This window comes from Bos indicus, chromosome 23 (genome assembly GCF_029378745.1).
Source record: "Bos indicus isolate NIAB-ARS_2022 breed Sahiwal x Tharparkar chromosome 23, NIAB-ARS_B.indTharparkar_mat_pri_1.0, whole genome shotgun sequence".
Lineage (NCBI taxonomy): Eukaryota > Metazoa > Chordata > Mammalia > Artiodactyla > Bovidae > Bos > Bos indicus.
The window spans coordinates 52,954,658-52,981,191 of record NC_091782.1 but is presented as its reverse complement, the minus strand read 5'-3'; the positions used below and the strand labels follow the sequence as shown (position 1 = coordinate 52,981,191).

At 48.5% G+C, this 26,534-nt stretch overlaps 1 protein-coding gene across 4 annotated transcripts in view; it reads right to left on the bottom strand.

Annotated features, from left to right (window-relative positions):
* MYLK4 (myosin light chain kinase family member 4) overlaps positions 1 to 26,534 on the bottom strand; it is a 74,021-nt gene that overhangs the window by 10,252 nt on the left and 37,235 nt on the right. For 3 of the 4 annotated variants that reach the window (XM_019986219.2, XM_019986218.2, XM_019986220.2), the window contains 9 exons: positions 16,160 to 16,244; positions 12,159 to 12,264; positions 8,230 to 8,323; positions 8,049 to 8,158; positions 6,826 to 6,967; positions 3,907 to 3,977; positions 2,956 to 3,084; positions 2,043 to 2,195; positions 144 to 222 (listed from right to left, as the gene is read on the bottom strand). In XM_019986219.2, the coding sequence (XP_019841778.2) occupies positions 144 to 222; positions 2,043 to 2,195; positions 2,956 to 3,084; positions 3,907 to 3,977; positions 6,826 to 6,967; positions 8,049 to 8,158; positions 8,230 to 8,323; positions 12,159 to 12,264; positions 16,160 to 16,244 (969 nt within the window). Of the gene's footprint in view, positions 1 to 143; positions 223 to 2,042; positions 2,196 to 2,955; positions 3,085 to 3,906; positions 3,978 to 6,825; positions 6,968 to 8,048; positions 8,159 to 8,229; positions 8,324 to 12,158; positions 12,265 to 16,159; positions 16,245 to 19,009; positions 20,411 to 26,534 lie in introns of those variants that run through there. The other variant, XM_070778493.1, reaches the window with a different exon arrangement.

Genomic DNA, 26,534 nt, shown 5'->3' with positions numbered 1-26,534 from the left:
CAATTTAGCGCTAGCACAAGATTAGAAGGCTGTGAGAGACTAATTAGAAAGAGCTTCACTCAAGGCTGAGGTGCCGCTAGCATCTGATCATCAGAAGGTTGAAGCCGACTAGAAAGAAGAGGGAGAACAGCAGCCGTGGTTACCTGCGTGCTGAGCCTGGAGTGGAGCTTGGGATCCGACAGCCAAGGGTGCTTGAGAGCCTCACTAGCACTGATTCTCCAGCTAAAGGGAAAGGCAGCGGTTATTAGGGACCCAGCGGAGACCAGATGGCCTCGTGTCAAGTTGCCAGGCAATTCTGTCTCCCATGGCATTAGTATCAGGGATAGGTTACCATCCAATCCCATCAGGGTAACACTATTGGTAAGACAAGCAAGACAATTCTGAAATCTTGATGCTACCTGAACATCTTCCTTCAAATAGAAATAACCATTCTTGATGAGATGTCTGAGCTTCATAAATTGAACTTCTATCTTCCCAACCCAGGGATTGAACCTATGTCTCCTGCTTAGCAGGCAGGTTCTTTACTACTGATGCTTTTGAACTGTGGTGTTGGAGATGACTCTTCAGAGTCCCTTGGACTGCAAGGAGATCAAAAGAGTCCACCATAAAGGAAATCAGTACTGAGTGTTCTTTGGAAGGACTGACGCTGAAGCTAAAACTCCAATACTTTGGCCACCTGATGTGAAGAGCTGACTCATTTGAAAAGACCCTGATGCTGGGAAAGATTGAAAGTGGGAGGAGAAGGGGATGACAGAGGATGAGATGGTTGGATGGCATCACCGACTCAATGGATGTGAGCTTGAGTAAGCTCTGGGAGTTGGTGATGGACAGGGAAGCCTGGTGTGCTGCAGTCCATGGGGTCACAAAGAACTGGACATGACTGAGCGACTGAACTGAACTGAACTAAAAACTGCTTGTCTCTTCTATTACATCACAAGTTACCTAAAGCCAGGAACTGGGCTTTATACATTTGCCCTCAAAGCCCCAGATACAATTTCTGGAAGATCAGGGACAGTGAAGTGCAGGGGAAGGAGCATCTGGGGTCAGCCCCGGACCCCACCCCCACCGAACCGACCCCACCCCGCCGGACCGACCGCACCCCGCCGAACCGCCTGTCTATTCTGGGGTCAGCCCCGGCCCCACCCCGCCGAACCGCCTGTCTATTGGTTCATGGTGGTGGTTATATAACTTAAAAGCTATAAAACAATAAAGCAAGTATTGTTGGCCATGAACATCTTAAATGCCATCTACCATTATGTGTTTTATTATTTTTCTATTTTCTCTCATTATTTTTCCATTTTGGAGGTTTTTTGTTTTCCATTTTTTGTTTAAAACTTTTTTAAAAATTATTTTTATTTATTTATTTTTAATTTGTTTTCTTTTTTCTTTGTATTTTTCTTTTCTGTTTTTGGGAGCTGTCTTTTTTAAAATTTTTGTTATTTAGTCTTATCTTTTGTCATTATATATTTAAGACAGGATCACCTGAAAAGTATGTTTGGCTCATCACAGTCTTCCACCCCCTCTATGATCCTAAAATGTGATCCCCTGTATTTCAGTATCAGTACCCTTCATCCACTGAATTCTGAATTATCAGCAAGACAGAAAGCAGGCCATTCATACATAACAGTCACGTGCTCGGCCTTGTGTTGATTCTTGGTTCTGTCACTTAACCGGCCATGTGATCTTGGAGTATCATCAAAGAACATGACTGATAATGCCCTCCTCCCACGGAACTGGGAAGTGCGTAAAGAGAACATGTCTGGAGAGCAGCAGCAGGCCTGGCCCACAGCAGGCTCTCCCATGAAACAACTGTTCAGCGGCGTGGAGCCCCCTAGCCCCACTCAAGCCCCGCGATCACAGCAGTTCCAGGCCTCAGGAGACCGGGTGGAGAGCACCAGAGTCACTGTGTCTACAGCCCCACAGGTGCACCAGAGAGACAGCCGCGGGGCTGGTGGCTACTTCCCTGACTGCGGTCCTCTCGGCCCCGGGGCCCCGCCTCTGTTCGCCCTGCCTCCTCCTGAGCCCAGAGGGGATGCGGTCACCTCTTCTCCTTAATGAGAAGCTTGGAGATGAACTCCCGGGCCTCCTCCGAGACATCCTGGAACTCTTGGTCCTCCAGGTCCCACCTGCAGGCCAGAATGTTGTTCAGGGTCTCGGCATCGTCGTCGCCCAGGAAGGGGGACAAGCCGCTGAGTCTGTAAGACACGGCGTCCAGGGTGAGAAGCCTTTAAACACCCTCAGACTCTGTGGAGACAGGTGCCTTCTTGGTTCTGTCATTTAAAATGGAAAGAAGGCTCAGGGATAAAGAATCTGCCTGCAATGCCGGAGTTAACATAGGATGTGAATTCAGTCCCTGGGTTGGGAAGATCCCCTGGAGGAGGGCACGGCAACCCACTCCAGTATTCTTGCCTGGAGAAACCCATGGACAGAGGAGCCTGGTGGGCTACAGTCCATGGGGTTGCAAAGAGTTGGACACGAGTGAGCGACTCGCGAGCATGATTTTTTGTTTATCAGCAGTGGTTGTGGTGAAGGCACAGCTACCCGCAAACACGAATCTCACAGAATAACACAGATGCCCTTTTAACGCGTTTTGCCACAGAGTGCCATCACGTCCTCAGATGGCAGACGCCAGGAACGTCACCCCTGGACAGTGAGGCTGCTTCATCACTCAGGGGATCAGGACACAGTTGGGGGTGTTTTTTAAGTTCCTTTTAGAGCATAGGATGGTGGTCTAGGAATCTGGGTGATCAGTGAAGAAGAGAGACTATTACTTTTTCTGATGATTAAAGAATTTACTCCTTTATCCACCAGACTCAACAGAACATGGGAAGTACCTGAGTATGGGGCAGAGTTATTTATCTTTGAAAGATCTAACTTAGGGCCTTATTCAAAATAGCAAATGGAATTTACGCGGCGATTGAGAACAAGTGTCCGAGGGGCTGGGAGCCTGCTTACAGCATGTAGGTGATGACGCCCACACTCCACATGTCAGTGGGGAAGGAGACAAAATCGTAGTTCACAACTTCAGGGGCGAGGAATTCAGGAGTTCCAAAGTTCACCTTCAGCTTCTCTCTGGGTTTGTACCTGAAATTTAGGAGACAACACAGAGGAATGAAGAGGGTCAGCCAAAAATCAGAACTCGAGAAAACAGAAAGGGTGCAGTCTGTAAGCAAAATAACTGCAGCTGCACAGCACAGTTAATGTAAACAGACTGAAGGAAATCGTATATTAAAGACAGAGTGTCCGAAACTGGTAACGAAGCTTCCCACCAGAGAGCCTGAAGAGTCTGAAACGGTAATGAAGCTTCTCCTAGAGATCCTTAATAATCTGAAATGGTTGTGAGAAAAGCCACTCGGAATAATTAGAACACCTGAATTATGAATTATGAAACATGACTGAAGGAGCCGTGAGAACAGACTGTGCCCTGTCGACAGCTCAAACAAGCCTAGTTTAATGAATAGAGAAGACGCGGCCGTTCACGACCGCCCAACACTCTCACTCACGCGCTGAGGTCCGAGTAAACTCCGTTCCCTTGAGGAGCTCATCTCTGCCTGAACCCTGTGAGCAATCCTGCTCACACAATTACTTTTTTAAGGCAAGTCTTCTCTTTACAGATGGACAAAATGCAAAAGACTAAGACAAACTCTCACAAATTATGGATTAATGTCTTAACATTTAATAACTGCACTGTACTAGGTTTTAATATTCCATATTTTTCTTGCATGCACTGTAGAAACTCCTAAACGTTCAAATTCTGAAGCCAGCAAAGTAAAGCTGAAACATAATTTTGGTTAATTCTAAACAGGGATATGAAACCAAGGGGTATATCAGATTTATCTTTGCAAAGAAAGATCACCCATCATGTTCTCTAACTCAATTCATACACCTATGTCCAAATTGACATACCTTCTGGCCAATCCAAAGTCAATAATTTTTATTTGTTTAGTGTCCCGATTCACACACAGGATGTTCTCAGGCTGCCAGGAGAAAGAGACACATTAGCAATGAAAACAACCATCCTTCACTCAAATTGTCCTTGAACCACAACTAAAAATACAACGATGCTCAGGAAAAACATATCAGGCCTTTCACTTTGGGGCGGGCTTGTCTGCGTGGGTGTTTTCTCCTTTAATTATGTGGTGGATGAGGTTGTGGGCCCCTGCCAAGCTCGCATGACCCTGCCTTCCCTCCCCCACCAGCTCTGCCATTGACGACCATGCCTGAGTTCAGGCCAAGGCCTCCTGCCTCAGGACTTTCCAAATGGCCTGGTGGAGGCCGTCTCAGACTTGACATCCGCCCCCCTAAAATTATTAAGTATGAATTTCCCCTTCTTGGAGGACTATTTTTCCCGAGGATTTATGAGTTCCAGGAGAAATGGCCTGCTTCATTCCACCGGCCACACCGAGCACGCACCCACATGCGAGCAGCCCTGACCCCCAGGCTTTCCCTGAGCTCAGTCTATGGGAAAGTCATCTGTAAGGGGAGGACTCCCCCGCCCCCGTTCATTCTTCATTCTCGGCGATTCCAGAGAGTTGCTGAGTTTGGTCTCCGTGCCTGAAAGCCTTGACTAAGCGTTCCCTTGGAGCTTGCCTCTGGAAAGACTTGGCCCTGCCAATGGGACGGTCTCGGGGTGCAGAGGAGAGGGGTAGATAGCCCTGCAACTCGGTATTTATAGAACATCTGACAAGTGCACCTCCCTACGTTAGGACAGAAGACCTGAGGGATGGGAAAAATAGGGGATCTGACTTAAAGTCAAGTTCATCCTAAAAACAGAAATAAAGGTTTCAAAGAACCGCCTGAACTCTCAAGCTCTAACTCATCCCAAATCTTCCCTAAGCGCTAGGAGGGGGCATTAGCCGAGGTGCCAAGTCCCCAGGATTCCACGTCCCACCCTTCACATGGGGTCATGGCTGCCCCCCTACCCTGCCTGTCCAGGTGGAGGAGAGGGTAGAGTGAGGTCAGAAACACAGCAACACTTTATGAGATGAGCTAGCACCAGCTTGGTGGTGGTGGTTTAGTCACTAAGTCGTGTCCAACTCTGTTACCCCATGGACTGTGGCTGGCCGGTCTCCTCTGTCCCAGGCCACAGAACTGGAGTGGGTTCCCATTTCCTGCTCCAGGAGTGTCTGCTTGTCAACATTCAATTGTCCATTTGGTTGGGCATAATGTCATTGGAAGCTTTTTCTCTAAAATATCTCTAAAACAGATGTCTCTAGGCAAAGGCAATTTATAGAGAAGTGGGTGCTGCACAGGAAGACTTGGCCTCGTGCTTACATAACTGATTGATCATGTATCAAGCTGTCCAACTGCCAAAAAGCACCACGACACAAAAGAATTGTTTGCAGAATTAAAAAAAAAAAAAAAACAGCTCTGAGGGCACTTCAGAAAGTTAATTTTTTTCTAATTATAAAATTAAAGCATATTCATTGAATAAGATTTACAAAACACAAAAAATGCAGGAAGGAGACCATTGTAAGCCACCTATAATCTCCCTACAGAGAGACAAGCCTTTGGTATTTTGGGCCCCTCTCCTTCCAAGGAGCTTTCTGAAAGGGCGCCTGGTCCTTGATGACCCATCCAGCTGTCGCCTTTATTGCATCTTTACGTACGAGCCACAACTAGAACTGCCCATGCAAGTCCTCAGTCAACATTCTGAAGCCACATATGGAGCTGTCTGACTTCCGACGGGTCAGGTCCCTGCTTCAGCTGCCAATCAAACCCCGTTAGGGATATTCAGAGAGTATCTACACTCAATGAAAATGCTCCGTGAAAGTGCGCATTATCAAACCGGTTCATAGCCATGGGCTCTGCTAATGACTTTTAACCTCTGGCTCTGTCATCCCATCGACCACTTCCTCCTGCTCTGTGGATGGGAGAGGCAAGCGCGTAAATCAGGACGGTGAGAGGAGCCAAGTTACAGGAACGGAGGCCCATGGAAACCTATTCAAGGAAGCTGAATTGATTTAGCTCCGCGATCCCTGATGACTTGCAGTAGATGGTATGTTCTACAGAATGTGTATTTTATCTCAGTGTCACACTGTGCAAACAGGGAAATGAGAAACGACCGAGCCACACAGGAAGATGCCTTGAGGACATAAGAGCTGCTCGGAGTTATTGGGCCCGTATTTCACTGGTCGTAACGATGCACTGTCGAATTACAGGGACTTCATAAAGGGAGAGAGCGCGAGAGGGAAAGGTCATAAAATAAGAGGAGAAAGAGGGTGGGCTCCCCACCACTTACAACAGGTTCGCACCGCTCCCGGGGGGGTGCCCAGCCCCACCCACCACCCTTCTGCCCCTCAGCCTCTCAGCACCTCCCCCCGGCTGCCCTGGATCCCATGCTGCCATAGCATCCTCCCTCCGGCTCTAGCATGCTTGTAGAAAAATAATCCCTAAAGTCCAGAGCCTCCTGGAGGGTTTTAGAGGACTGCTGGGGATTCTGGAGAGCTGGGAAGTTTGACCACAAGCAGCGAACTCTGAGTCAGCTAAAATTCCTCCCACCTACTCAGATGATGAGAGGATGCAACCAGGATGGTGGTGATGAGGCTGGTGTGATGGTAGAAACCACCTCCCTATGAGTTCCTTTAACATAAGCAACTTACAATAAGACTCTGAACAGCAGTCCCTAAGGATGGAGACAAGCACATACCAGGGAGTGACAGAAATTGGGAATAGGGAGATGAGGCTAAGAGTCCAGAGTCTTCAAATTCCCGAATACATACCCAGCGACGGGCTCCGTCTCCCAAGCGGGTGTCCAGTACCCGAGGGACCACGGACCCGCCTGGGGGAAGGGCTCGCGTCCCCCTGAGGCCGAGCGCGCCCTACCTTCAGGTCCAGGTGGAGGATGTACATCTGGTGCATGTGTCTTATCCCCTCGCATATCTGCCTGATGAACAGGATGGTGTCGAGCTCCGTCAGGTTGCAGTTGTCGTCGATGATGCGATCGAAGAGCTCGCCTCCGTCCACGCTGCGGGGGAGAGGGGGCGATTCCGAGTCAGCGCCCTCGACGAGCACCTGCTCCTCGCATCTGCGCGCCGCTGACCCGCCCACCGGATGTGTCTGCAGCTGTGTCTCTCTACCTTCTGGATAAGATGCCTCTGACGGTGATGGCTGTCACTGGAGCCCCACCACTTGCTCAAATGGAAAGTCTCAAAGCCCCTCCCTTGCAGGGGCTGCTGCTCTGGGGTGGGCCCACCTCTGCCATCTCCTAAGGAGCACGGAGGCCCAGGAGGACGCTAGGAAGGCAGGGGTGGAGGGAATTCCAGACTCCTTGGAGGGCCAGGCTGATTTCAGCGATTAAGTGCTCGTGTGGAGCTCATGCTGAATGTTTCATTAACCGAAATTCCTATCGCACAATGACAAGCAAAACCCGAAGTGGGGGCTGGGGGTGGGGAGCTGAAGTGAGTCGCAAACACGGATTCAGTGTTGGTTAGAATGACTCACTTTCTAACTAAACACTCAAGCTTTTATAAAGGTGATTTTATTTTACTTTTTATAATTTTTTTGATGTGGACCACTTTTAAAGTCTTTAATGAATTTGTTACAACACTGCTTCTGTTTTATGTTTGGGTTTTTTTAGCCACGAGGCATGTGGGACTGTAGCTGCCAGACCAGGGATCAAACCCACAGCCCTTGCATGGTGAGGTGAAGTCTTAACCACTGGGCCATGAGGGACGGCCCCAGAAAGGTGATGTTAAACAGAAGCCTCTTAGCTCTACTTAGAAGAGTCTGACATGAGCTTTGTTTTCACTATCAGGTCAAAAGTAGGACACAGTTCAAGGCTCACCCCTCCAGGGTACCCAGAGCAAGAGTTAAGACAGGGCCTCGACAGTACAGCTCATACGGAGCTAAACCTGTGTGGTCGTCCTGCTGCTTAGCAACAGAACCTCACGTGGAGACCCTTTCCTGAGTAATTTCCTTCGCGCGGCGGATGCAGTTCTGACACATGCAAGTCAGAATCCCGAGGTCCAGCAGGGTCCAGCTGGAGGCAGGACAGGGCGGTGTGCTGGGGATGTGCGCGTAGGATGGGGAGGGGATGGGGGACGCACTACTCCATGACCAGGACGATGTCATTCTTAGACTCGAAGGCGTCGTAGAGCTGGATGAGGTTCACGTGGTCCAGCTGGTTCATGACGCTGATCTCATTCTTCACGTCGTCCTGGGGGAGGGAGGGCTGGTTTAGCACTGGGCGGATGGCAGCCCACCGTGTCCACACCGCGTGGGCCTTACCTTGTCCTTCACGCCCCTGGTCTTGATGATCTTGGCCGCCAGCTTCAAGCCTGTGGCCTTCTCCTCACACTTGTGAACTTGGCCGAAGCGCCCACTGCGGGAGAAGAGGTCGTGGCCCAGGTGAGGCTCTGTCCCCGCCAGGGCCCCGGTCCAGCCGCTGCCCGGTGGACACTGAAGCTTTCCGGCACCCCTCTTTCTGACTTGAGTGAGCAAGCCTGACGTGCCCCTGCTGTTGCCAAATCCCCTAGAACAGGTCAAGTTCTGATACGAGCCACAGGCCTCAGAGTCACCTGGGGGTGATGTCCCGGCCCTACTGAAACAGGAAGGCTGGGGAATACCCCAGAAGCTGCATTTTCACAACATCCCTTGGGTGGTTCTCATGCACCCTAAAATTTGAGGGTTTCTATCGTAGAGAAAATAGAATCTTTCTGAATGCATGTGAATATAACAAGCTAGGTTCTCTAAGCATAAGAATGATACAGGCTGTTGGTCAGGCAAGTCAGATTATTTTTGGAAACTGCATATAAATAAATAAGTAATCACAAAATTGCATATAGACACATTTAATCAAAGCATACAGTACACACTTTAGCTTGGATATCAATTTAAATGCACTTCGTAAGGCAGCTTCTTACAAACGTCACCACCTCCCCAAATACACACTCATGAGCAGTCTTCTTGTTTGACTTGCTTGGTGTGATTCCTGACTTAGTGAAACGGCTGGGGAGCTGGGGGGAGGTCACCCCAGCCCACCCCACTTAGCCACACTCCTTGCACAGAAGCAGATGCGTCCTGGGGTGGGGGTGGAGTGACATTACCGTAAGCACAGCCAAGTGTGACATCAATCCCACCCACTGTTCCAGACGTGCTCTCTCTCCTGGAGCCCAGGAACACAGCCCCGGGCGCTTCAGATGTGGCTCCTCATTAAGAAAGGTCTTTTTCCCTTAATTAGCAATGGCCCCCAGATTGGCCTGGCCCAGCCATGGTGCCACGTCACTGCTCAGCTTCAGCTCCTTCTGTTCCTCTGGAAGGCTTCACCCTGCGAGGCCTGGGGCGGGAGGTGGCCTCAAGGGTCCCTGCTGGCCCGCCAGGCTGATAACCTCATGCTAGGAATAACTGACCATGATGAGCAGAAACTCTAATCACCCCACAGGCCACAGGTGGGGAAGGAACCCCAGGAAAATGGAGGGGCCTGCCGGGGCGTGGGGACCCCAGGATCCTGGCCCTGGGGGGTTGGCCCCACCGACTCTGTAGGACAAGGGGCTGCGCCTCAACTCGCCCCCGACGGAGAGGAGGTCCCCGCTGACGAGGCCAGCATGCCCAGCTGACCACCCCTCTAAGCTCCTCACTGAGCCTGGGATGGGGCGATGGGCGGGTAGTCCCGCCTGCAGCCGCCAGAGAAGACCCCGCGCTGCCCCGGAGGCTCTGAGAGTCACAGAGAGACCTCGACCAGAAACACACACAAACCCTGGGGTTGCTCCAAAGCCGCTTCTGCAAATAACTTTCCTCCTTTAGAGAAACGGTGGCTGGCTTGCCACCCCCGTTCCTCAAGACCCTGATAAGCTAATGCTTGCTGTGAGAGTAGGGGGCCCCAGGCAGCGCTGCCTGCTCCGGAAGCCCCGTCCCCCTCGACCGTCCTCACAGGCCGGGGGCCTCTCTGCCATCAGCCGGCCGAGGAGGAGAAAGTTCGAGTGTTTCCTGTGACAGAGGGCAAAGGAGCCACGGGATTGGAAAACCCAGGAGGGGCTTCGCAGAGTCAGCCACACCCCTGACCACAGGCTCGCTATGAACCACACGTGCTCTCCCTGTGTTGTGAGTAAATGTCTATGTGTTGAATACATGTACAGTTTTCCTGCTCTCCGCCTCTTACTTTACACAGACTGCTGTTGGGATCAACACTGGGAGTCACAGGACCTCTCGGGGGGTCGTGGCTGAAGCGGGAGAGGAAGGTCCCTCCTCCCTGGTGGACTCGCCTCCTCCTTCTTCGGGGAGGGCATCTGTGTGGATGTCCTGCCAGCAAGTCCTTCTGCAGGGCACGTCACCGACCGAAATGAATGGCGGTAACTCACATGGTATCAGTGCAAATGGAAAACCAGCGATGATTTAAAAAAAAATATTTACTATGTGCCATGAGATAAACAGCATTCACACATTTCTACGTTTTGCTCCTCAGCGTTCAAGCTTCTAAACCTCCTGGGGACTCACATTGCTTTCCTCTCACTCCGGACAGGACAACACGGGAAGTGAAGCAGATGAAACGTGAAGGGTAGTCACCTCATCAGCCTTTCTGGCATCAGCGACAGTTTTCAGAAATGGTTAAAATCACTTAAAATAACTGTATATGATGTTTCTGGTTCTCTGGGTGAGACTGACAAACATTTATGAAATTCTTAAGATCCATCTCTGTTTATAGCGGCACTATCCACAACAGCCAAGGCGTGAAAGTCACCTAAGTGTCTACCAATAGCTGGGGGATGAGGAATGTGTGGTATATAGATTCAGTTCAGTCGTGTCTGACTCTCTGCGACCCCATGGACTGCAGCACGCCAGGCCTCCCTGTCCATCACCAACTCCTGGAGTGTACTCAAACTCATGTCCATTGAGTCGGTGATGCCATCCAACCATCTCATCCTCTGTCGTCCCCTTCTCCTCCTGCCTTCAATCTTTCCCAGCATCAGGGTCTTTTCCAATGAGTCAGTTCTTCGCATCAGGTGGCCAAAGTATTGGAGTTTCAGCTTCAACGTCAGTCCTTTCAATGAACATTCAGGATTGATTTCCTTTAGGATGGACTGGTTGGATCTCCTTGCAGTCCAAGGGACTCTCAAGAGTCTTCTCCAACACCACGGTTCAAAAGCATCAATTCTTAGGCATTCAGCTTTCTTTATAATTCCACTCTCACATCCATACATGACTACTGGGAAAACCATAGCCTTGACTAGATGGACCTTTGTTGGCAAAGTAATGTCTCTGCTTTTTAATATGTTATCTAGGTTGGTCATAACTTTTCTTCCAAGGACCAAGCGTCTTTTAATTTCCTGGCTGCAGTCACCATCTGAAGTGATTTTGGAGTCCCCCCAAAATAAAGTCTGACACTCTTTCCACTGTTTGCCCATCTATTTCCCATGAAGTGATGGGACCAGATGCCATGATCTTCGTTTTCTGAATGTTGAGTTTTAAGCCAACTTTTTCACTCTCGTCTCTCACTTTCATCAAGAGGCTTTTTAGTTCCTCTTCACTTTCTGCCATAAGGGTGGTGTCATCTGCATATCTGAGCTCATTGATATTTCTCCCGGCAATCTTGATTCCAGCTTATATGTATTACTCAGTCATAAAAAGAAGGAAATAATGCCATTTGCAGCAACATAGACAAACCTAGAGATTATTGTGCTAAGTGAACTAAGTCAGACTGAGACAGACAAAGGCCATATGATATCCCTTATATATGAGGTCCAAACATACGATACAAATTAACTTATTTACAAAACAGAAGCAGACTCACACACCTGGAAAACTCACACACCTGGAAAAGAAACTCACAGCTACCAAAGGGGAAAGGTGGGTGGCGTGGTTCTAAATCTGCAGTTTGGGATTAACATATAAACATTACTGTATATAAAACAGATAACCAACAAGGACCTATTGTATAGCACATGGAACTCTACTCAGTATTCTATAATAACCTGTAATGGAGAAGAATCTGAAAAAAATATATAGAGATGTAATTGAACCACTTTTCTGTACACCCAAAACTAACACATTATAAATTAACTATACTCCAATATAAATTTAAAAATATGAAAAATCAGTACAAAAACCAAGAAAAGTAAAAATAGAAAGATGAAACACATAGGAATTTAAAAAAAGACCTGTGTCTTTGCAAGCACTCTTTCCTCCTTGTCAAGAGGGTGCAGAAGAGGAGCGGCACTCACCCTCCCAAGATCTCGGTCCTGCTCACAGTGTAGAAGCTGTTGACCGCGGCCTGCCTGGCCGTCACGATGCGGTGGTCGAACGGCGCGGGCGGTGCCGGGGCATCGGCTGGGAGGCGAGAGGAGAAGTGCTGGTGAGAAGCGGCCCACGTGCCAACGTGCTCGTTTAGAAGCAAAACGCGAGCAGCCCCCTGGGTTTCTAAAGATCCAGGGAACACAGACCTTCATTTCATATCATGATTTGTGGGTCATGAAGGCGACCCCGACACTTGTGAGAAAGCTTGTCAGGACCTCAGCCCCCAGCTTCCCCGGGACGGCTTTCAGAAACCACAAAACAATCAAAGATCTCCACGTAACGTCCAAACAGGTAATGCTTCCAAGTCTCAGTCATTTACATTCAAACCCCTGACACTGTTTGACCCATTTAAAAAAAAACACACAACTGGTAAAGTCTACAATTTTAATTAAAGTAGAGAGGGAAATAATGAAAAATTTATTCCATCATTGAAAGGTTTGATATTACTAAACGTGACTTTCCAAAATATTTTAGCCTTTATTTAAGACACATTTAAAGCTTAAAGGGGCTGCCCTGGTGTCTCCGTCGGTAAAGAGTCCACCTGCAATGCAGGAGACCTGGGTTCGATCCCTGGGTTGGGAAGATCACCTGGAAAACGGAAAGGCCACCCACTCCAGTGTTTTGGCTGGAGAATCCCCGTGGACAGAGGAGCCTGGTGGGCTACCGTCCTGGGGTCACAGAGAGTCGGACACGACTGAGCGACTAAACACAAAGCTCAAAGATGAACTTTTCCTGACTAGAAACAAAACACCTGTAACATTGGCTAAGTGCATGTTCTCCAGCTCGCAAATTTCTCCCACTTTCGACCTCCCAGCCTAGGCGTTTAACCTCCAGTCTACAGCAGGATCTGTTCTAAAATACACTGCTGTTTAGTCGCTAAGTCATGCCCAACTCTTTGTGACCCCGTGGGTTGTAGACTGCCAGGCCCTCTGTCCGTAGGGTTTCCCAGGCAACAATACTGCGGTGGGTTGCTATTTCCTCCTCCAGGGATCTTCCTGACCCAGGGGTCAAACTGGTGTCTCCTGCATTGACTGGAAGGTTCTTAACCACTCCGCCAGCTTGCAAGGCCCTAAAATACATAGTTACTTACTAATATTCTTCCAGTACACTTTTCACTTTTCCAGAGTTACTGTAAAACTTTTCTTGCCATGAACCTATTCATTTCTCCATTTATTCATTATTTAATCACCTACTGCATGCAGCTTCATACGTGTGTCCAAAGGCTACAGAGGGAAGTGAGCCGATTTATTCAAAATGTAATCCTTAAACACTTATCTTGTGCTAGGCACTCTGCCAAGAGTTCATATTTTTTTAAGATTCAGATACTGATATTAATCTCTGGGCATCTGATCTGATGAGGACATTCTCCTCTCACACCATAAATGTGCTGCAAAATGAAGCAGCTAGGAAAGATGCCTCATGGTGGTACTTGTCTCACCACCCAAAACAGTGGTGGAGTGACGAACACAAATGCTGTCGATATGTTGTAAGGCATCCTGCGGGACATTAGTCTACGTGAAATTAATCAGAAATGCTTGCTGGAAAAGGTAAGATGCTTTAAAGGGCTGGAATCAAAGTCGTTTCCTACCCAGGGGGGTCTCCAGAGCTTGCTGCCTGGGGGCCTCTGCTCCAGAGGCCTCGGGGGCTCTGCCTTGCAGGGAGTCCCCAGCGCGGCTGCTTGCGGTGTGCTCCGAGGGCCCCGGCTCCTTTTGCAGGGAGTCCCCAGCACGGCTGCTTGCGGCGTGCTCCGAGGGCCCCGGCCCCTTTTGCAGGGAGTCCCCAGCGCGGCTGCTTGCGGTGCTCCGAGGGCCCCGGCCCCTTTACCCGCCACGTCTGTCTTGCTCTTCTTGTTCTCCTCCCGGACCCAGCTCTTCTCGCTGCCTCTCCTCTTCCCGCCTCCCGAGGCCTGTGTTGGAGCAGCTTTCTGCAAGACGGGTATTGTCGCTGCCTTTCCCACGGCTCGTGACGGGGGCGTGGCTTTTACGGAGCTGACACGCCTGGAAAATAGAATCCAGCCACAGCTCTCAACGTTCCCAAGAGAAAACTCTCAGATGGTCACATTTCTGAGCAGGAAAGCTTCCTCGCGACGATGCTTTGCCGATGGGATGTAAGCTTCAAGACAGGGAGCTGGCGATGTCAGGGTTTGGGGTGAGATGGAGCTGGGTGCACCCCCATCATCCCAAGCAGCTGGAGATAGCCCACATCCTAGAGATGCTCCCTAACGACCTCATGGCAAGTCCACAGACCCTTTACAACAGCAGTCATTTTATGACTCCCTAACTAATTTGATCTTCATTTTCCACTTTATTCCTTAAAGAAGACGGAAACCACCGCATTAAAGTGCAATTTAAAAAAAAAAAGCAATGGTCTCTGAATAGTACCAGCAGTGAGAGGAGCCTCTACTGGTGAAAGAATTGACCTAATGTCCACTTTCCAACACCTCCAGACGCTACTAAACCCATGTCTTCAGTGATGGACTTCCTTCGTAAGCATTAATGTTTACATTTAACTCTTGAAAAATTAGACTTCTCTACAAATAGCTTCCAAAATACATCATTCAAAAAGGAAATAAGAATTATATCTTCAATCCCTAAAAAACACCATAGATGTTTGGATCTGGGAGCTCTTTGTTTCAAGTAGATAATTGGTTGATCACAACATAGATTCATTCATTTTAATTGGCTGCATAATTGCCTGAATTTCTGTGTGAGACTTCGAAGATGAGGATGAAGCATTAAATAACCTACTCAGTCCTCATAGTGCTTGGGAAGCAGCCAAGGTACCATCTGATCAATCTGATCATTGCTCGGTTATTGATCTCAGGAAGAATGTGCTCTATATTGCTAAAAATAAGAAACTTTTACCTGATGTTTAGAAAATACAAAATGTGATTGCTGGTAATCACCATATCTGTCTGTCAGTTGGTAGGAGACATAGAAAGTGATAAATTGCTGGAAAATGTCACAGCAAGAAGAAAAAATAATGGCAAGAAATTCACCACTGGGGAAGCAGCTTCTAAACCGTCATTTTAAAGAGTCCCTTCAGTAATCCTTCAGTATGGCCTTAAACTGCAACAGCTCTTAGATCTACAGAAAGCGGCAGCTGGGGATGCGACCGCTGTAAACCCTACCTTCCGTGGGGCTGACCACCGTTTGTTCTATCAACACACTGCTCTTTATGTGAACTCCTGGCCGGCCCTGTTCTATGCGGCATCTCTGATCCTCCAGCTTCTTTAGCTCCTCCGTCGCCAGGCTCTCCCTTAGCACAAAGCCCCTTTTCCTCCCCTTTGAACACCAGACATTCATTTCTATCCGCAGAGCCTCGCTCAGCCCCAGAGCTGTGAGCGTCCTGTCGGCTCAGTCTCCCTGGGCATGAAATGTCTCTTCCGTCCTCACTCTTTCTCGGCTCTGTGGAATTTCTGAGGGCAGAATCTCCTGGTTCATCGAGGGGTCTTTCTGTCTGACATGTGGCGGAATTTCTCTGAGCTAGAGATGCAGGGGTCTTCTCAGCCTGCTTCTCGTCGAGCTTGTTAAACGATTCTTCCTCAGAGGAGGGCAGGTTCTTCTGGGAAGATCTCTCTAAAAGCCACCATAGGACACAAAATATTTTAATGAAGGGCGCATGTGACCGGTGTCATTCTGGCTTCACAGAATGGCACCTCTATTCAGGCTTCTCTTTATCGGCAGATACACGCTTTGGAAAGCAAAGTAGGAGAGCATGTGGCCAATGGACTGAGGGCCGGGCCCCCAGAGATCCTCTGGTCTGCAGCTAGGAGGACCCAAAGCCAATCAGATAAAGGTATTCAAGCAGCTCTTGACCCAACACAGGGCTTCACGAAAGTGTAACTTCCTCTGGATAAGAATTACAACAGGCCTTGCGTGACGGAGCCCTCTTCATTCATCAATATCTAATCTCACAGAAAGGTTACCTGCAGGGGCCGCTGTCCTTTCGTCGGTGGCGGTGGCAGGTGCTGTGTCCTTCAGGCCAGGGAGTGACCACGCTTGCTCCTTAGCCTGTGGGGACACGATGGAGTAATCAGCAATGTGAATTACACATCACAGCAGGATCTGTTGACCACAGTACTCCTGACGCTTGGGGCTGGAGAAGTTTCTATTGTGGGGAATGTCTCTAGAATTACAGGACGTTTGGCAGCATCTCTGGCATCTGCCCACCAGATGTCCACAGAACCCCCAGGTGAAATATCCAAAAACCATGCCTCCAGAAATTGCTAAATGTCTGGTAGACAAATTCACCCCAGATTGAGAACCACTACATTACACAATTCAAACACGGACAAAAACGCCAAAAATAAATAGTAATTTAGAGGGCAGAACAGTCTGAATAGATGAAGCCCTGTAGCAACTAGAGTATTTGAAAGTGAATGTTTTAAAAGAAGTTTTATAAAACTCTGGCATTGTTTGTAGAAGAAGGCCCATCTTCTTGGATAGATTAAAGGATACTGACAATGTGTATGTTACCCTTGACCTCTGCTTATTCAGTCTTGATATTGTTCACATAAAAATCAGAGGCTCTATGTGAATAGGTTTTGCAAATCAGAAAGTAGAAGACTACAGTAAGCATTCGTAAAAGAGGCTTCTATGCCACTTAGAACAGATGGCCCCTTTCTAAGGAGATGAGCGTTCTTCTCCCAGTTCTACTTTCTCTGAATTAGTTTACCAAACCCTTTTTAAATACTACATAAAAGGTAAACATTAGCCCAATCCACCCAGATTATCACAAGTTCTGAAGTTATGCATTATAAATTAATGAAATTCTATGGATGTTCAAAGAATCAGTCTTTTTTTTTTTTTTCACTTTGGAAAGAGCAAAATTTGCCTGTGTGTGACTTACAAGCATGAAATACTATGTAAGTGCAGGTCACAGATGTCAAGACAAATTATAAGTGCTTTTAAACAACCCAAGAGGCAGTCCAATGGGTTCAGAGCGTTTTCATTTTTCAGATAAGGACCTTCAAACACAGAGGCATGTTTAGTAAATCTGCGGAAAACCAAAATTAGAGATTAGAGTCTGGTAGTTTGGAACTTTCTCTTTTTTAGTGAGAGCCAGGACCATGGCCTTCAGCTTCCCTTTGCGTTCAAGCACAGCGGCCAGCACATCCCCACCCCAAACAGCACGCAACGCTTTCCTAATGTCTTTATCGTCAACTTCCCACTAGATGTAGGGCTCCAGCGGGCAAAAAGACAGATTCGTCTCTGAGTCCCTGGCATTTACTCAGGGACTGATGTTGGTGATGGTGATGATGGTGGCTGGTATATTCTAAGTACTGACTACACACCAGGCACGTTTCTGAGTACATTACATCAGTAATTTCTGGTTCCTCATGGCAACACTTCGAGATATATACTACTAACTCCACTTTATAACACAGTTGGATAATTTCACAGGGTTATATAATTCAGAAATGGCATAACCAGGATTTTAACTCTTAACTGCAGCTGTACTGTCACTCCGAAAAAAGAAATAGAAGATTATAGGCGAGGTATATCATTAATATTGATGGGATATCTACCATACAGCCAGCACCACAGGAGAGAAGACAAAAGGTTACAAGAAGATGCCATCAGATGGAAACAAATAAGAAAAGAAATAAATATTCATCAGTCAGAAGATCGGAATTAATATGGAAGAAAGGAGAGAAAGAGAATTCCATTCAGATTTTGAGTCAGATAAGGTAGTTTAACAAATTCAGATGTCTGATAGCTTTGTCTTTCAATGCTTCTCTTCTGGAGTGAAAATCCCTGGTGGGCAGGTGTTGCTCTTCTGGATTTATACTGGATGGCATGAATGTGATGGTAAAAGCACAGGGGACTCAGGAAAGAAAACTGGTGTGTGTAGGTGGATTTCAGTCTATCAAAAGACGCAGAATGGATAACGTGGCGTGCTGACCCCAGGTGCTGCCTCCAGGGCCGTCTCCACATCGGTGGTGGGTGCCCACAGGACGCGCTAGGTGCCACGGTCTGATTTGACCAACAGGAGAAGTATTGGCGCTAAGCGAGGTGAGAGCCCAGCTTCCAAGTGAGGCTCTGTTTTTTTTCCCTTCTGTTGTGTATCGGGTACGCCTTCCCCTTTGAATGATGTAAGAAGGTCTTCCCTCGTTGCCACAGCCTGTCATAGCTTGTTTCCCTGTGTCATACTGACATCTAGAGGAGCTTGGACCCGACGAACTCCAAACAGGCAGCAGCTGTAGTTCTCCTCGCTGTTTGAACAAAAACTTCAGGGTGAAGCTTTGACCCCGGGCACCATCCTCGCCCGGGGCACAGACCTTTCCCTGCACTCCGCTCTGCGGCACCGCACGGCAGGCCTGCTGAACCCATGCGCAAGAAGGAAAACGTGCTTTCCGGACTGCTGATGGTCGGGCAGGAAAGCCCCATCAGGCTGCGCCACTGAAGACGGGCTCCCCGGGCGCCGCTGACAGTCTGCATCCCTGAGCTGGTTTACGGGATCGCCGCGGCTCCGTGTGGAGGGATTATAGCTGCCTCAGAAAACCGTTTTCTTAACATCCCAATGGGACACGACCAAACTAACTGCCTGTACGCTGAGCTGAGGGTGTATTATTGCTACTGAGGGGCCAAGGTGAGCGAGCACTCTGGGTAACTTTAACCAATGCCTTAGAAAAACAAAAGCAAAATTACAAAAGCTGTAATGTTAAATTGTTAAACTTTGGTTAGGCTCCTTACAGGGGAGAGAGGAAAACAGAGCCTCAAACAAGACAAAGGAAAGAATTTTCACAAGAAATATTGAAACTCGGTCTCCTCACCTGCTCCTGCAAGATAACTGTAGAGATCATCTGTAAGAGAAATCTGGTTCTCTTCATCTTTGGCGCACATGCAAACTCTCTGGACCTTAAGGAAGAAAACTTCCTACAGTCCCCGGCAGATACAACCTGCTGAGCAACGTGCCGGGCCTGGCAGGACAGGGCAGGACCAAACCTGGGAGGGAAGTGCCAACCTGGACCTCAGAGCTACTGGGCGGACACCCCCTGGGCTGCAGAAAACATCAGGGACAGTCAGCGGTCACAGGAGAACACGACCCTGCCAGAAAGACCAAAGCCTCTTGCTGTGTCCACCAAGGAAAGAGGACTGCTCCCAGGTGTGTGTCAAGAGAGAGGCCAGAATCAACGGTGCTGGTTCAGGAAAGCCTAATGGGAGCCTGTGTCAAGGGCAGAGACCTGGATGATTTTACCCTCATTTGATTACAAGATGAATCAGCAGTTTTGTAAACAGGCAGCACAGCGCCGGGTCACTGCCCCTACGGCGAGAGAAGGTGGGTGGGGCCTGCCCTGCTCAGACGCGCTCCCACTCTTCACGGAGAACAGACTTGACTTACTTCACACACTTTCAAGCTTTGTCTGGGCTTCCCAGGTGGCTCAAGTGGTAAAGAGTCCACCTGCCAACCCAGGAGCCGCAGGAGATTCCGGTTCTGTCTCTGGGTTGGAAAGATCCCCGGGAGGAGGAAATGACAACCCACTCCAGTGTTCTTGCCTGGGAAATCCCATGAGCCTGGCGGGCTACAGTCCATGGGATCTCAAAGAGTTAGACACGACTGAAGCCACTGGGCATGCACATGTTGTCTCATCCCCCAAAACCCCTGCTATAGCTGAGTGACCAAGTGGGCCACAAGAAGGTCCTGAACAGGCGTGTAAAAGACCCAAGGTTTTGGGAGAGGCCAACCCTTGGTTTGCCCTTCCTCCTTGGGGACCAGGTTGTGGACTAGAGACACTGACTGTTGAAAATACACCCTCTCTTCCACTCTCCTCTCCAGCCTGCCTTTGTCGATTTAAAAGAACTGGTTAGAACTAATCGGGAATAAATTAAGACTCTTCTCCTAAAGATCTGGGCTGGCAGAGTGGTAAAGAATCTGCTTGCAATGCAGAAGATGTGGGTTCGATCCCTGGTCTGGAAGATCCCCTGGAGAGGAAATGGAAACCCACTCCAGTATTCTTGCCTGGAGAATCCCATGGACAGAGAAGCCTGGTGGACTGCAGTCCATGGGGTCACAAAGAGTCAGACAGGACCGAGCGACTAAGCAACGACAGCCTAAGATCCAGGCACACGGGCATGTGGATCATACAGACTTTACTTTCCCTCTTACTGCTGACGGACACACACCTCAGACGTCTTAAAGAGGTTCATACTTTCTTATTTCCTTCCCTCCACCACCTCTCCTGTCTTTCCTAAGCAGAAAACGCTGGGCCCTCTGCCCTTAACTGCTGCCTTTCCCAGGAGCCGCCAACGAGGCTCTGCCTAGCCGCCCTCCGGCAGCCCTCCACCCTCTCACCTGCGCAGATCCTCCTTTGCTCTGACCTGCTGCTTCTCAACCACCTGGGCAGGGGGCTGAAAACCATCAGTGCCTGGGTGCTCCCAAGAGCCTCATAAAATTCCAAGAGTGGGTTGGAGACTGACATTTTGACCCCCAGCCACGCCCTGTGCACTATAAGAGCTGCCAGGTTTGGGAGCCGGGGCTCTGCCCACTCGGGGCCCACCCTTCTGGCTTCTGGAGGACTTTTTGGTTACTCACCACCCAGGCAGCCCCACCGCAGCATGAACGACAGTGCGACACTGGGGAGGCTGTGCTCCTCAGCCTTGCCGTCTCCCTCCCACCATCAAGGGTCTTCGATCCTCCCCAGGACGGATGATCTAGCAAACTGCTGCCTCCTCCTCACCGGCCACCAGGGACACACGAGGAACGAGTCTAGGGGCACTTGCCCAGCAGACCGCAGACCCCTCTCCAAGATGATCTTGCAGGGATCTGGAGAGGGAGGAGCCAAGGAAAAGCCCACATTCCCACCCACACCCCTTGTTCTCCCCTGAAATCCTCGCCTTGCTTCCTGGTCAAAATGTGGCCATCGCAAGGGACTGAATTCGTCCGTGCAAATGCCGGTGAGCAGAGAGGAGACTGGCTGCAGTGGGGAACACTGCCTCCCAGGGCATGGAGTTGTTTGTATGCTTCACACAAAAGTGAATCTGAAACCCCCAGTCGCGGCCGCCTCTGTCCCCAGAATAGCACCTGCAAAGTTGCTGAGGAATGGCACCGGTGGCAGGGGTGTGTGTGTTAATAACCAATTTCAAACTCAGGTACAAATGGGATTTGAGCTCCTTGATGTGCATTTGATTAAAATGAGTCTTACTTAGTATAACTCTCTTATACAACACAAGACCCGACCTTGGAATGTTTCCACATGAAGTTTACAGGGTTTTTTCATCACCTAATAAAACCCTTTGATTTTTCTCCGCTGCAGACAGTTTTATAAGGATTCATTTCACGTGGTGTTCTCCGTACGCGCTTTAATTTTTATTTTATGTTCGCTTTTATCGCTCCATCTCCTGTGTCCTGCCCCGAGGAAGCGGCGGGCGGTCCAGCCCAGCCCCCTGGGAAGCTGGCTCACGGGGGTGGGTGCGCTCTCTGGGGAGCCCAGCGTTCTCCAGGGGGAGGGCTGTGTAGCCCCTGGGCTTAAGGGAAGTTCAGAGATCCGAGCTTAGAATCACTGAGCAAAATGCTGCACCTGCCATGGTTTGCCTTTCTGCAGCTTCCCCAGGGCAGCAAGTTTTGCAAGCATATTACAAAGCAAAGTGGCTTTAAAAGGCGTCTCTGAGAAGTCTCTGAACTTGGAATGTTATGCGAATGCTGTCGATATACACTTGTCTGTGATGACTCTGCCCAGAGGTTTAGTTGGCTGGTCCCTTCTACTCAGAGTAGGTCTGTGTCCAGCTCCCCCGAGACCTTGTCAGCAAAGCAGACCACGCAGACCTTGAGTGCAACTTGCCTTACGTGCTTCAGACGTAATGAGCACTTGCGATGATGGGAGGAGACGAGGTTAGAGGCAGGTGCTGGCACGGTCACGTTTTACTTCATGAGGGTCATGAAACCTAATTTTCCAGGAGGCAAAAGCAAGCCACAGTGATTTCCTCTGAAACATCTGATTAGCTTTCTTTGTGCATCGCTGAGCTCGACGCCACACAGGTGCCCAGTCAGTGCCTTTGCTTCGGACACTGAAGCCCTTCCCTGCACCTGTCCTGGGACCAAGGAGCCGGCCTACACACGGCCCGCACGCTCTAACGCCCCCATGGCTCTCAGCGTCTGCGAGGCCGCTGACTCTGGACTGAAGCCTGGCGGAGTTAAACGCACTCTCCGAATCTTTGCTGGTTGAGAAACCGCTTCTGGGGGGCCTTTCCAGGCACCTGCGTCCTCGGAATCGCTCTTCTGCTGTGATGATGATTTAGTACCAGATGCCGTGTGAAGGTGTCTTGAGGGCAGATCACAGAAACGTGTGTGCTTGTTTGTACATGACTCTCTTTCCATTTCTCAGCTGGTGAGGGACTTGCTTCCACAGAGCTGATTTCTCCCCTCTGCCTCGGGCCCTGTCCACACGGAGGAGGGTGATCTCTCGGGACCTTTATCAGGAGACTCACATCTCCCCTCTGTCTGAGGGGAATGGAGTGTGATGAGGCCCCTTCCCTAGCATTGCTCAGGGGCAGGGGCTCTGGGACTGACCCCTGAGATGCGCACTTCAGCTCCTCTGTGAATTCCTGGTCTCGGGCAGTACTGGCATTGAGCCTGTCCACCTTGCTTCAGTGGGAGAGAACAGACGCATGGACCGTGGGGGAAGGAGAGGCCGGGATGAATCGAGAGAGCGGCGTGGAGACACATACACACCACGTGTAAGAGGAAGAGCCCGTGCTGTGCTCCGTGACAACCTAGAGGGGTGGGATGGGCTGGGAGGTGGGGGAGGCGCAAGAGGGAGGGGACACATGGATGCCTATGGCTGATTCACCCTGATGTCTGGCAGAAACCAGCACAATATCGTGAAGCAATTATCCTCCAATTAAAAATACATTTATTTTTTTAAAAAAGAAAGCGCTATCCACTGATTCCAATAAGAATAACAATCTCTTGTTCACAAAAAGATCGCTTCGTCCATGAACAAAACTAATACATGTGGAAAGGTAGCATTTTTCATTACGGAAAAAATGCTTTTTATTTTCCACGATGACCAAAGACAGAGCAAGGAGAAACCCACGAAATCACCTTAGATGAAACACCACAGGCTTAAATCAGACATTTTAAAGGAATTGAGATAATGAAAGTACTTTGCTTCCCGATCTGGTGGGTTGGATACTTCACCGTTTTGTGTTCCCAGCCACACAAGTCACAGTGAAGGAACACAGTGTTTTAAACGTTCAAAATAAAACAAGAAATAGAAAACTTACTAAATCATAAAATGATCTAGAACTTGAAGAGACCTTGAAGACCACGTAGGCCCAGTCAGCTCAGCTGAAGAGAAGAGAAATGAGAGTCTTTTCAGCTCCACTCAACTGTAGGAGATTTTAATCTTGTGTGCTAAGTTGCTTCAGTCGTGTCTGACTCTTTGTGACCCCATGGACTGTCGCCCACCAGGCTCCTCTGTAACGGGATTCTCTAGGCAACAGTACTGGAGTGGGTTGCCACGCCCTCCTCCAGGGGATCTTCCCGATCCAGGGATTGAACCCATGTCTCTTTCATCTCCGTGTCTTGCATTGGCAGGAGGGTTCTTTACCAAAGAGCACCCAATTAGCGGAAGCATTTCTGCTAAAAGCGATGGTTCTTGTGAGTACTGGCTACTTCCCCCGCAACACCGTCCTCCCTAAAGTGCCAACTGGACTCATGCGTCACAGACTGTGCTCTCCTCTCCTCTCACTAAACACCCGCCCACCACAGCACCGTTTCCAAATGTGCACGCAGCTCTCCTTGCCCGCTGCGTTACTACACAGCAGGTCTCTAGACGCTTAGAACAGGCAACTGCAGAATTGTTTTATGTTATGAACCGGTATAAACAGAAGCATTAATCTGTCTTTTGGTATCGGGTCGCCAGAGTGAGAAGGACACAGGTCCAGTAAACTTTAAAGTGACTACTTTTGTTTGGAGGGAAAACTTCTTCTCAAGACCTAATAGTGGGGATTAAGGAAACTCTATCAGTGCCTGCACTTGTATCCAAATGGAGTAGATTTGGGCTGGACAGGGTCTGAAAACGAGGAGGGGCTGGCCTACTTTCCTGGGCTTGTGGGGGCCCACCTGGAATTCTCCGTGGGTTTCCACAGGAAGCAACACAGCACACAGCTGCTCATCCATCTTCCTGGAGACTGTTGGCCAGACTGCCCCCGGAAGAGCAGGAGATAAATCAATGCCCACGAGGAGGCGACAGCTGGCCGCAGCCCACGCGGCACTGCACCCGCCTGGACGCAAGCTGCAGCTGTGGGTATCCCAAGCCCAGAACTGAAGTCTGTTTTCAGTTACAACCTCGTATAAACCTCGTCTACGCTCACTCCACGCCACTGCAGCCCCTCCTCGAGTTTAATGAGCTCTTTCTTCTCTGTGAACCTGACTCACACGAAAGATAACCGCACTAGGTGACGGGTCATGAGCAGAACGCTCACGTCTGCTCCACCTCCAGGCCGACGCCGGCAGCCCGTCCTCTGTTCACTGCGACGCGCGGCGCGCTGGAGGCTCACACGCTAGGCTACTTCATCCAACTCCAGAAAATACATCTAAGCTGTGAAATGAGAGACTGCTAAAATAAAAAAAAGTTAGAAGTAACTTTTTCCAACTCTTCTGGTCATGTCTCATTATTTTCATGTATTAAAATTTAGGCAAAAGTCTAAATATACTTGAATTTCACATTTAATGAGATCAGTTCAATTTGGCGTTTAACAATCACTATAAAATTTTTCATTTTGATTTAATTCAGTTATAAGCAATATATTTTTCAAGCTGACCTCATTATTGCTGGGGTACATTTACACAAATATGTGACTTGCCGTGGCCGCGTCGGCCACGTCTGAGCCTGGACGTTGCTTCACCCGCTAGCACTTGGCTGCTGCTCGTTTTCTGCTCACTCCACAAAGCCACTCATATCGGCACAATTTTCCCTATTTAACACAGAAGTAGTGTTATTTAAAAATAAATAAGCTCAGTTTCTCGCGTAAATGTTATAAAAAATATTAAGTCCTTTTTATGATTCTACTCTTAGTAGCACCTCAAATTTTTTTCTCTCCTAAAAGTAATAACAATTAATGTCGAAGTCAAATGTGGGGCTTTTTTTTTTAATTTTAAAGAAAATTAACCAGATGAGGATTCCAACTCCTATGAAAATCCATGTTCTATAAAATAGGGACTCCAGCTGCAAAAAAATCCTTAACTCAAAAATTCTAGAATGTAGGAATTCTTTTCAAGTGATTAAATAACTAAAACTAGTTTATTTTATAACATGGATATATATATATGTATATATATTTAATGAAACAGCATACTATTCATATGCATTTCATAATCATCCATATTTTTACTAAACCTTGCTCCCATCTATACTGATTTAACCAAATTCATGTCTGAAAGTATACATAACCTTTTCCCCCAGGTAATCTAATATCATTATCAAAATTAAAAAATAAGAATTTTGATAGAATTAGTCTCATCTTTATATCTAAATATACTGCCTCTAAACAATGCTTTAATAATTCATAATGCTAAGTAAGTTTCCTTACTAAATTCAAGTACTAGCCAAAGAACATCAGCTCCGAAGCTGAAGCTGGGAAAGCTGACTGAATCTATAAACGTACTTACGCTTAGAAATAACAAAAATGTGTGCTTATGAGTCACGTTCTCTGATGAAAATTGTTTTTTTAAATTTGCCTTTAAGCATTATATTTTGTTAGCTTCTCTTCAAGTCGTTTTTCAAATCATTTTTTTCAGAGGATACCAAGGAGTTGATCTTAAAGTTTAGCTTCACAGATCTGCCATACAGCGTAGCCTTTGTCGTAGTGAATTTCGGCCCCGGAAAAAGAAAAAAGCCACGTGTCCCGTTTCCATTCCCCCCACTAACAAGACAGAAGGAATCGTCCCCTCTCGGATTTGCTGTGACCAGGCCATCGGTCTCATTAGCCCGAGCTAGCACAGGAGTTAATTAGCTGCTAATAGGCTCAAGGATTCTGCCAGCACTGGGCTTCTCACAGGGCTGTGTTTTGTTTATATCCAGGACTATATGTTCCTTCCACTTAATCTTTTGGCGTCTTACTTTGTACTCCAACTCAAATTAAAAGTTCTGGCCTCCTCCCTCCACGGCTGCCTCAGTGCAGAAGTCTTTATTAAGACCGGGTTTGTCTTCTGGCTAGGACACCTCAGTAATTTTCCTACAGAGCTCACATCCTTGAAAACGCTATCTGGTTTCTTTCTAAATGAGCATCTCTGATAGGTCACTAGTAAAAATATCTAACGGTTTAGCCTCCCTCCATCAGCCACGCGCCTATCAG